The 12,668-nt window shown below is 39.2% G+C and overlaps 1 protein-coding gene across 1 annotated transcript in view; it reads left to right on the plus strand.

Annotated features, from left to right (window-relative positions):
- Dcr-1 (Endoribonuclease Dcr-1) overlaps nt 1-12,668 on the plus strand; it is a 50,615-nt gene that overhangs the window by 14,231 nt on the left and 23,716 nt on the right. Inside the window, 12 exon segments of the mRNA XM_073090531.1 lie at nt 401-505; nt 968-1,097; nt 1,673-3,081; nt 3,908-4,067; nt 4,720-4,825; nt 5,607-5,719; nt 6,330-6,441; nt 8,900-9,047; nt 9,994-10,110; nt 10,616-10,725; nt 11,310-11,464; nt 12,254-12,397. Coding sequence (XP_072946632.1) covers nt 401-505; nt 968-1,097; nt 1,673-3,081; nt 3,908-4,067; nt 4,720-4,825; nt 5,607-5,719; nt 6,330-6,441; nt 8,900-9,047; nt 9,994-10,110; nt 10,616-10,725; nt 11,310-11,464; nt 12,254-12,397 — 2,809 coding nt within the window.

Below are 12,668 nucleotides of genomic sequence, written 5' to 3' on the forward strand. Positions count from 1 at the left end.
CCGAGCGTCGCTGTCGCACGGCAGGGGGGATCAACTCATTACTGTCCCACTGCTGGGCACGGGTCTCCTTTCAGAATGAGAAGGCCATATTCCACAGCGCTGGACAAATGCGGATTGGTAGACTTAACACGCTTTTAAGATTTTTTGCATTTATAAATCTTTCAAGTATGCAGGTATCCTCACGATGTCCCTTCAGCGTTAAAGCAAGTAATACTATGACACGTAGAGGGTTCCAGGTTTGAATCCCAGCCAAGCAGATATCTAACAACCATTAATCTTCAACAATTTCTGCCTACTAAACTTCAGAATTTAACAATTGTGGCTCAGAAATATTGTCTTCCGAGAAACCTAAGTTAGTCACTAATTATTACTTAAACTCATTATTTTTATTTTTCTCCAGGTTCCGTATGCACGAATGCAACTTGCTACTAGCGACATCTGCGCTGGAAGAGGGGATAGATCTGCCGCGGTGCAACTTGGTGGTTAGATGGGATTTGCCACCATCGTAAGTACTGTTATGTTCAACAATGAACATGTTATATACGATATATACAGGGTGAATTTTTCATACGGGCCTTCAGGGCCAAATCCGAAACTATAAGGATTAGCGAAAAATGCTGAAAGGAGTTACGAGGCCGATTTTGATAAAAACTAAAACTGCATCATTACTTTTTTAAAATAACTTTTTCCCTAGCCGGGAATCGAACGAGTTCATTTTGAAAAAATATACACCCTCTATATTATTCCTCTATCCGATAGGGTTGCTTATAAGGATCAAATTCTGCGAAGTAATGATAAATGACAAACTAAAGGAAAAGCCTCAATTTTAAGAAAACTCATTTTTTCCATATTCATTTGGCAGTTAAGTTCCCGCCATTAATTAATTTATACATTTCGCGTATCAACAATTTTTTGTGGCGTAATTTTCAAATCATTCGAAAGCGAAAGTATATGATATTTGTTGCAGCTACCGGTCCCACGGGCTCTGTAGGTCTCGGGCTCGGGCCCCGCGCTCGGCGGTCACGCTGCTAGCGGAGGCCGAGGCCCCCAGCGAAGCCCTGCTCGACAACCTCTCCGTTTATAAGGAGTTGGATCAGGTCAGTTTTGTACGGTGAATTTGTCTAGTGGGCTAAAATGGTAAAATATGAAAATATAGGGAGTAGTGACATATGTTTGTTGTTTTGGGTTTGGGTTTGGGTAATTTTTGGGTGTTAACTAAAATTTAATTATTTATTTATTTATTTATTTTTGTACACCTTAAACTAAGGGTTAAAAAGGGCTGTAACCCTTAGTTTAAGGTTTAAAATTGTGTATGTTAAGAAATATTCTTTCTAGCTGGGAATTTGAAGAGACTTTTTTTGTTTTGGAAAAAACCTACTTTTGCACTAGGCTGTAGAGCTGCCTATAAATTGCAAATTTTTGGAAATCAATGATAAATAATTATACTAAAGAAAATAGCCATTTTAAAATACATTTTTTTCTTAAATTCTTATAACTTATCTTTCAATATTATTTCAATTGGTTTTAAAGATAACTGTAATCTACGTTCCAAACATCTATATCTTACCTATTGTATGAACGAGACCTGTATTCAACAGCAGAACAATAATCAATTGACAACATTTATAAAAAGTTAACTAAAAGAGACTAATTCACATTTATTATTTTTCAGATTATAAGCAGAAAGTGCGGCTGTGGCATACAGAACGAACCGCCGGCCGCTGAGGAGGTGCACGCGGATATCTTCACACCTATTGTAAAAGCTTACACGCCTGTCGAGCTAAATGTTAAGGAAAATGATGATAATGTACTTGAAAATAAAGATTCCGATATGAGTAATGCAGAAGATGATAGTATGAAAGAAAATGATGGAAATATACTTGAAACTAAATATTGTTCTATACATATTAAAGAAGGTGATACTATGAAAGAAAAAGTTGATTTTATAAATAAAGATTCTTCTATAAGTAATGCAGAAATTGGTGGAAGTGACCAAGAAAATAAGGAAAATGAAGATTCTTCTATATTTAAGACAGAAGATGGTGAAACTATCAAAGATATTGATGGAAATGTAATTGAAAATAAAGAATCTTCTATAAATAATACAGATGTTGGTATTGTGGAAGAAAATAGTGGAAATCTACTGATAAAGAAGGATTCTTCTATACTTAATACAGAAATTGGTGGTAATATCATCGAAAATAATGGAAATGTAATTGAAAATAAAGATTTTTCTATGAGTAATTCAGAAGTTAGTAATAATATAGACAAGCTACAGATAAACAGTGATAAAACTAATGATAATAGTGAAAATATTAATGACGCAGCTAATGTCAGTGATTTAACAGCTATGGAATTCAATGATAATGATAAAGTTAAGGTCACGTGTTCTAAAGATAAAAGTGATACTGATAATGTTAATATCACGTGTTCTAATGATAAAAGTGATAATGTTAAAGTTAATGAGACGTGTTCTAATGATAAAGGAGATAATGATAAAGTTAAGGTCACGTGTTCTGATGATAAAAGTGATAATGTTAAAGTTAAGGTCACGTGTTCTGATGATAAAAGTGATAATGATAAAGTTAAGGTCACGTGTTCTGATGATAAACGTGATAATGATAAAGTTAAGGTCACGTGTTCTAAAGATGAAAGTGATAATGATAAAGTTAAGGTCACGTGTTCTGATGATAAAAATGATAAAGGAAGTGTAGTTTTGAGGGAAACGGTCAATGGTATCACCAAAGAAGTTATTCGTACTGAATATATTTATAAAGAGACAGGCAGTAATGATAAAATTGATATGAATGGACTAGATAATAAAATTAATGATAAAAATAATATTGATAATGAATCATTAATTATACAAGAAAATAATGAAACAGACATTCCATTTGAGAAAAATAATGATTGTGGTAACGATTTTAATATAACATACAATCTGTCGAAGAAAAGTGTGTGTGTGTGCAAAAGTGTGTGTAAGTGTAATAGTATGAATAAGAGTGAAGTGAATAAAGCTGATAAGAAGGAGGACGGATGCTGTAGCGTTGATCTGAGTACCGCTATAGCTCTTATTAATCGGTGAGTTTTTGATTTTAATTCTGATTTATTTTTTTTTTAACTTTTTTATAATATAGCAGATGAGTATGCAGTCCGCCTGATGGTAAGCTACTGCCGTATGGACATCTGTAAACAACCCCAGATAAGATTAGATATTCCTACCTGAGGTCGGTCACAGATCCGCGGCTACCCCTGAGGACTAAGTTAGAACGCCTAGGAGAAGTGTGTCTCTTACCACACGTCAAACCAGAATACAGCAGCGCTACACTGCTGTTATAACAGAAATAGGTGTGGCGGTGGTGCCGCCGGAGTTGAACCACGAAGGGCTCTACCACCTTATAATCGTGTATTCGTCTTGGTTTGTTTTCATGGTACACTAGACATAGACTCTGGGGTTATAAGTGTGAGGCTATCTACAAAGCCGTATACTTCTTTTATTTTTAGCATAGGTCGGAGTTGCGGGCCGATGTAACACATACTTTTTTATAGTATATATTTAGTTTAAATTATATGTTTTTAATTGGCAAGTGTTTTTACTCATTAAATGACTTTTTAAATGACAAATCTATATAATAAACATATTTATCCAATATTAATTATTTTTCCATTATAATTTAATTCAAATGACTAATAATAATTATTATATTTCTATTGTTTTAATTAATATTTTTTATTGATTTGCTACTTATATTTTATTGCACAATTATTGTATGCCCACCTGTGGCGGGAATATGTTGGACTCAAAATACTATGTTTGTACCATGTACCATGTACCCATGTTCCACAATAAATTTGATTTCATTTGATTTGGTTAGTATACTAGACCACATATTAATATCTGATGCAGATACTGCGGCAAGCTCCCATCTGACACCTTCACCCGTCTAGCGCCGCAGTACTGGATGGAGGCAGTGCAGCTGCCGGAGCGGCGGACAGGGGGGCTTCGCACCGCCTATATATGTACACTGAGACTGCCGCTCAACTGTCCCGTGAAATATAACATTGTTGTAAGTTCAACTGTATCTGCATGAGTTTTTACGTTCAAATCAAATCAAATCAAATCATTTTTTTTTATTCAAAATAGGTTCTTTACAGAGCACTTTTTGAATGTCAAACTACCACCACTTCACAAGGTGTTTCGTTATGGAGAAGAAGCGGCGAAAGAAACTCCATAACACACATCTTTTTAAAAAAAATGGATTTTACAATGTTAAACTTAACCTAATAGTACATGTGGAGCTGGAACTACTTCAGACCACACCGTTTTGTCAGTCAAATAATCACTTAGTTTATAGTACGCTTTTTTACATAGCGTTTGTTTAACGACATGTTTGAACTTTTTTTCTGTGAGATTCAAAATGTGATCAGGTATTTTATTGTAGTAGCGAATACAGTTACCCATGAAAGATCTAGCCACCTCTAGTTTGATAGAAAACGTTCTACGTTTACGTATTTACTCATATAGCGCCCCCGTGAACCGTATCGATGGATATAAATTTTTTTATTTGTAAATCTTATGAGAAATAAATGTCTTTAAACATACATAAACATATTTGTATATGTAGGTCGAATTATCAACATATTCACGCCTCGTATGGATTTATAATTATATAAATCAAATATATTGTTTGATGTTCATTTTATATATTTGGTTTTCAGGGTCACCCGATGCCGACTAAGGTCCTAGCTAGACGTATGGTCGCCTTGCAAGCCTGCCGGATTCTGCACAGGAGCGGGGAGCTGGACAATCAGCTGATGCCCATCGGTGAGTTAGCACATACACCTTCTATTTCTTACTATGACCATGTTTCGTGTGAAATATGCACTTATTTATTGCGTAAAATGTGGTACATGAGATGGTTTATTGCCACAAAAGAGGTATAAGATAAGATCCCCTTTTCATGTGCACCATCTTTAAATTCCATGCCCGTTAGCAAAAATTGTCAAATTCAGAGCTCTCATCATCATCAGCGTCAACCCATTACTGTCCCACTGCTGGGCACGGGTCTCCTCTCAGAATGAGAAGGATTAGGCCATAGTCCACCGCGCTGGACAAGTGCGTATTGGTAGACTTCACATACCTTTGAGATTTTTTTTAATATAAGTCTTTCAGGTATGCAGGTTTCCTCACGATGTTTTCCTTCACCGTTAAGCAAGTGATAATTAATTTCTAAGCTGCTTCTAATTCAGAGTTGTAGTTGGCAAAAATTGTTTAAGAATAAGTTGTAAGTGTTACTTGAGGTCATGTTCGATCCAAGAGTAGTGTGATCAGTTCCCGCAACTCGTCGAGAGATGGCGCCACGCGTTTCCGAATCGCGCTATTACAGTTTTGTCAACATGTTGCATATGACATACGAGGCGTTCCAGCTTAGTCCTCAGGGGTACCGGCGCATCTGTGGCCGACATCAGGCAGGACTCTAATCTTATCTGGGGTTGATTACAGATGTTCATACGGCAGTAGTCACTTACCATCAGGTGGACTGCATGATCGTCTACTGCTTCTATATTTATGTAATAAAACATACATAATATATATTGTGTTTCAGGTAAGGAAAACTTCAAAGCAGCGGAACTGGAGACCGTTGGTCAGTCGGACAACGAGAACAACGACTCGGCCAGACCCGGTACCACTAAACGGCGGCAGTATTACTACAAAAGGGTAAGTATTCAATGACTTTTACCCGTTGAAGGTGGTAGAACCCTTTGTGGTTCGACTCTGGCGGCACCACCGCCACACCTATTTCTACCTAATAACAGCAGTGTTAGGCGCTGCTGTGTTCCGGTTTGAAGTGTGGTAAGGGAGACATACTTTTCCGAGGCGTTCCAGCTTAGTCCTCAGGGGTAGCGGCGTATCTGTGGCCGACCTAAGGTAAGAATATCTAATCCTATCTGGGGTTGATTACAGATGTCCATGGGCGGCAGTAGCCACTTACCATCATGCTCGTCTGCTACTCTTATATTATATTAAAAAAAAAATTGGCTAAGGGAAAACCTGTGGTCTAGGTGATGATGCCCGGGGAGTAGCCGTACTCCGCCAGTCTCAGTTCGGAGCTTGTATATATGCAGGATATTTGAAAAATTTCGATAGCGTGATTTGGAATGCTCGTGGCGCCATCTTTTTGTCGAGTAACAAACATCTATCTGTTATGAGTGAGTTATGTTACGACAATAATGATGGTGATGATGATGTTAATAATAGCGACGTCAGTGACATTGATGATGATGATGATGATGATGATGATATTAATGATGATCTATCCTTTTCGCAGACAGCCTCAGCGTTCACGGACTGCCAGCCGATAATAGACAGCACCGACGCGGACATAGACAAACACAAGTGGAGAGACGTGAAGGAGTCCTACAAGGCACGCTTTGATGCAGGTGAGTGGTTTAATATATAATATAGGAGTAGCAGACGAGCTTGCTCCACCTGATGGTGAGCTATTGCCGTATGTGTGTGGTGCTTATCGAATAAAGAGCTTGTAAATGTAATATATTTTACTATTTTGCCCGCGGCTTCGCCCGCGTTTGAAAGAAAATAATATAACATACTAACATACATAAAACTGAAAATTCATACCTTAACTTTGCTAAAGATCATCACTTGATCAAATGCATAGTTTACGATTCAATCCTTACTAATATCGATTAAAATAATCGATGTTTTGGGTCCAACAGATCGATTCTCCGATTAATCGATCTTAAGTCGCCATCCCGAATTCCTGTGGGATTTCCGGGATAAAAACTATCCTATGTCCTTTTTCGGGTCTCAGACTATCTTTGTACAAAATTTCATTAAAATCGGTTCAGTGGTTTGGGCGTGAAGAAGAGACAACCAGACAGAGAGAGAGTTACTTTCGGATTTATAATATTAGTAAGGATTAAAAATCACGCGTTACAAATTTCGGAAGAGGAAAAGGTAGACGCCACACAGCGGCGAGACGAAGAACTAAAATTGGTTGCGTTCCAAATTTAAATTACAAATTACGGACATCTGGGATCAACACCAGATAAGATTGGAGACCTATCTGAGGTCAGTCAAGACGCCGCTACACATGAGTATTAAGTTAGATTTGCGTCGGATAAATAGTCTCTTACCACACTTTAAACCAGAACACAGCAGCGCTACACTGCTGTTATAACAGAAAGTACCGCAGGAAACCACAAAGGGATCTACCACTTTGGGGTAAATAAATGCAAATTAATATTTGTACATTGAGTATTGATATTTATGTTGTTTTTAGATGTTTGACGTTTTTAAATATAATTATCAATAATGACGTTATTTTTTTCTTGTTGCAGTATTTTAAGTGTTTAAGTAATTGATTGATAATGGTAATGTTTTACAAAAATACAAATAGTCAAAGAGACGGATGAAATACAAACAGACGGATTGACAGATAGAGAGTTATACAAATAGATAGATGGACAAACAGGCAAAAAGACAGCACATACAAACATATAGACAAACAAATAGACAGACCTGCAAAAAGTAGTCTGAAGGAGTTATAGGATAATATAAACGAACTTGCAGGATTAATCACGATATATTACTTGGAATCTGTACCCTACATTATACATACACTTGACAGACAGAATGATCAAATCAAAGAGTGACACATGGATATATTTAAAAGTAAATTAATTTATATTGAGTTCATATAAGCAGTGATTGCCTAGTGGTTAAGAAACTCGGCCTCTCGATCGAGGGATCCGAGGTTCAAATCCCAGGCAAGCACCTCTGATTTTTCAAAGTTATGTGCGTATTAGAAATTAATTATCACTTGCTAAACGGTGAAGGAAAACACCTGAAAGAAAAAACCTGCATACCAGAGAGATTTATAAAAAAAATATCTCAAAGGTATGTGAAGTTTACCAATACGCACTTGGCCAGCGCGGTGGACTATGGCCTAATCCTTCTCATTATGAGAGGAGACTCGTGCCCAGCAGTGGGACAGTAATGGGTTGTTGATGATGATGATGATGATTATATATGTATCTTCAACATAGTCAAACAGTAACAGCGGACGAGTAGATATAGACAGATAAACATATTGATGGACAGACAAATAAGATAAACATACTGATGAGTAGGTACAGACGGATAGGTCCTGGCCCCTCACCACGGCGCCGTCGCCAAGACACGGCAAGGCACCGTGCCATCGCACGGTGTCGCAAACGGTGCGCCGTGAGAGCCAATTCTCAGTCTCTGGGCGTGGGCACATGTCTACGGTGCGACACCGGATACCGTGTAACGACTGTGACGCGCGTGTGTTCGCAGACGCGGTCCGCAACACGCTGTACGCGCTGTCGACCCGCTTGTGGTGCGCATTATCGTGCGCGTTATCGTGCGCATTATTTTGAATAGTGTGGCACCAAACTAGGTTTTGCCGCACCTTCGTTCGTAGTTAGAAGTCTTTATCTATTCTTCGCGAATTGAATCTCTTTCAGGTTAAAAGGTACCCTATGTGTTTTTCTGATTCTCTGACAATGTGTGTATAAAATTTCATGATAACCTGTTATGTAGTTAAGGCGTGATAGTGTAATAAGCAAACAATCAAACATACAAACAAACAAAGAAACGAATTAATATTGGTTGATATCATGATAGACAGACGAAGTAGTCGAAGTCGGGGGTTTTTTTTTATCAAGACAGTAAGGGCGTATGTCCACCGCCGCCGTCACCGAGAACGAGATAATTTCGGGCAGACTTTAACATGACGGACGTGTGGTAGACGCGCGGCTATAGTAAATGTATGTACCGCTACTTCGTCGCCGTCATCCAGTGATGGCGGTGGTGGACAAACGCTCTAACAGCGTGACGCGCGTGTGTCCGCAGACGCGGTGCGCAACACGCTGTACGCGCTCTCCTCGCGGCTGTGGTGCGCGCTGCCGGAGCGGTACAACACGCGCGGGCGGCGGCTGCACGCGCCGCAGCACGCGCCGCACGCCGTCGCCGTGCTCATGGCCGCGCGCCGCGGACAGGGGTGAGTGCGCGTGCATGTACACACACACACACACACACACACACACACCGCACTACCGGAGCGGTACAACACATACACACAAACACACACACACACACACACAGACACACACACACACCGCACTACCGGAGCGGTACAAAACACACACAAACACACACACACATACACACACACAGAGAGACACTCATGGCCGCGCGCCGGGGACAGGGGTGAGTGCGCCGAACTGCTAGTCCGCTCCGAATATAAAAATGAAGCGCGTCGCCATAGCTAATTGTATGACTACGCCTGTGAGCAACGACTTCAGAGCGGACTAGCAGTTTGGCAAGGACTAGAAGGCATACACACAGTACGTATAGGCGTGCGCCGGCACGCATACGAGCACTTGCGCACACACACACACGCACAAACGCACGCACACACACTCACACGCGTACACACACGCACACACACACACACACACATATATATGGCACGTATGTGAGGTAATCATACGTACATGTATATACTGAACGTACGCACGAATTAATGCACATACACATTATACACACACGCACGCCCACATGCTTGCACGCACACACATATAGACACACTCACTGTGTTACGATAATTTTCGAACTGAATTAAATTAATACTTTTATTTATACGATTGTTTTATATAATATGGGATAGCAGACGAGCATGCCGTCTACCTGATAGTAAGTAGCGACTGCTGTCCATGGACATCTGAGTTCAACCGCCTTGAAAATAATCATAATAAAAAGTATTCTAGGTATTCAATTAAAGACCTCCTAATAGAATTTTTTGTGATAAAAAATGATCATGTAGTCTGATTGATCCTTGTGTCACTCCTAAAATAAGAACACACACATACATAGATTATAATAATATATGTATACAAAAAAACATACATGGCAATTATTAAAAATTTGAACAAATGTGTTCACAGGTTGCATATCCCCGCTTTCCCCGTGTACACGCGTTCCGGGGAGGTGCGGGTGTCCATAGAACCTGCTGCTGAGGCCGACGTCAGGTTGTCGCCTAGGAGGGCTAAGCTGGTTAGAAGGTTTGTACTTTATACTTGTATTATGAATAAATGTGATTTTGTATGTGATAAACGTTGTTATAAATGTATTATGTAAAAGTTGAATGTGTATTGAGGGGGACACTGGGGTGTGTGTTAAGAAAGAGGGGGGGGAGGTCAATTAGAGTATTTTTTTAGAAGTAGAACAGAAGTAGCAAATGAACATGCAGCCCACCTGATGGTAAGTGGTCCCCAAGATAAGTGACTCCAGATTACAGTCCTACCTGAGGTCGGCCACAGATGCGCCGCTACCCCTGAGGACTAAGCTGGAACGCCTTGGACAAGTATGTCTCCCTTACCACACCTCCAACCAGAACATAGCAGCGCTTAACACTGCTGTTATAACAGAAATAGGTGTGGCGGTGGTGCCGCCGGAGTGGAACCACAAAAATCCTAAAAAATTACCCCCAAATTACCTTATAATTGAAGCTTTAAAATAATGACATGAATCAAAAACATGATCAAACCTTCAAAATGCCGTCCCTAGATTCATGAGGTTCGTGTTCTCGGACGTGTTGCGTGTGCGACGGCGCGGTATGCGACTACAGACGGAGGGAACGACACACAACAACTATTATATAGTTCCCACCGTTAAAGGTATGTATCCTTTTCATCCAACTTTCTTTCAATTCAAATTTCAATTCTCAAATAAGATCGGTTTTAGTAGTTAATTTTTTTATTGAATTTTTTTTTTATTGAAAAATTAACTATTAAAAGCGATTTGAATATTTATGTACATTCAAAGAAATGACGTGACTCACAGTACAATGCCATAAAGTGGTCTACTTTGTCGTCTATTTATATTTTTCAGACGTATACAGGGTGATAAATTATATTTTATTCAAAATACGCTTTTTTCTTTAGTTTGTCATTACTTCCCAGAATTTGATCCTTATAAACGACGCTATCCGTTAATGGAATAATACAGGTTGTGTTTTTTTTTCAAATTGATTTTTTGATTATCGGCTAGGGAAATAAATAAAACAAAATGGTATGATGCAATTTTATTCTTTATTAGAGGACAAGGCCTCTTAATTCCTGTTAGTATTTTTTGCCAATCCTTATAGTTGCGGATTTGGCCCTGAAGGCCTATTTGAAAAATTCATCCTGTATCTTGTATACATGTATGTAAAAATGTATATTGATTGTTATAAGAAATTCTATTCTTATTTATTTCTCAGTTATGTCAGGAGACGGCACATCCCACATAGACATAGACTGGTCGTTCCTAGAACTGATATACAGGCACACTGAGGAAAAGAAGAACTCGGTGGAGAAGCCGGTTCTTCTCCAGCAAGACGAGGAAGACGAGGACGAGGTCGTGGAGAAGAAAGTTGTGAGTATACATACACGACCATACACAGATTCACAGAACTCACACATGACAACAACATTAATCATTGGTAGAAAAAAAATAACTGAGAAATATTGTAAAATAAAAAGAATCAATCTGAAAGCTTAAAATTTAGTCTTTGTTACTCAAGTCAAGTGACACCTAATATATTAAAATCCGTCAAGCCCTTTGAGCTGCAAGGCGTAGGCGCATATATGAGACATACATACAAGCATACATACGCTCGTAAAACATTACACTCCTAAGTCGGTAAAAAATCACTTTCCATAAACTTATTGTGCAGATAATAATTTTATTTTATTCAATTATAAATATATTCGTACATTTACACATAAAACCCATTAGCTTACTTAAATCCAATCACTCACTTCCTTCACGCATATTAGCTCACTCAGTCATTCATTTATTCACCTATTCACTCTCATTCATTCACTCATGCACACACACATCCTCACGAATGAACACATAATCCCGTCAATCATTCAATTATTAAAATTGCTAATACATTCACTCATACACACGCATGTGCATACACCTACACATTGACAGATACGTGTATAATACAATTATAAGTAAATCCCTTACAATTAAATCCCTCATTTATTCATTTAATCACTCACGCATAGGTTAGTGACCTACATAGAAACACAATATCTCAATTTACTAAATTTCTCATTCATTCATTCGTTCATTCACTAACGCAACCACTTATACACACATTCAAGCACACGTATAACCAAATTATAAATGCATCTCGCTCCCACCCCCCAGTCGAGACGCGAGCGCGAGAAGGACGGCAAGGTGAAGAGGATGGAGAACCCGCTCCTCGCGCCCGGGGAGGTGTTCGTGTTCGACGCGGACAAGTACCGCGACGCTGTCGTCACGCCGTGGTACAGGAATCAGGATCAACCGCAGGTTAGTCACGTGTCAACCGCGCCAAACTTGTAGTCCGCTCTGAATTTTCGTTTTTAGTTTTGTTATATAATATGGGATTAGCAGACGAGCATGCAGTCCATGTGATGGTAAGTGGCTACCGCCGTATGGACATCTGTAATCGACCCCAGATAGGTTTAGATATTCCTACCTGATGTCGGCCACAGATCCGCGGCTACCACTGAGGACTAAGCTGGAACGCCTCGAAAAAGTATGTTTCCCTTACTACACCCTTCAAACCAGAACACAGCAG

Source organism: Epargyreus clarus, unplaced genomic scaffold, assembly GCF_041222505.1.
Source record: "Epargyreus clarus isolate Ecla_fem2 unplaced genomic scaffold, WU_Ecla_fem_2.2 ptg000033l, whole genome shotgun sequence".
In the NCBI taxonomy this organism is placed as follows: domain Eukaryota; kingdom Metazoa; phylum Arthropoda; class Insecta; order Lepidoptera; family Hesperiidae; genus Epargyreus; species Epargyreus clarus.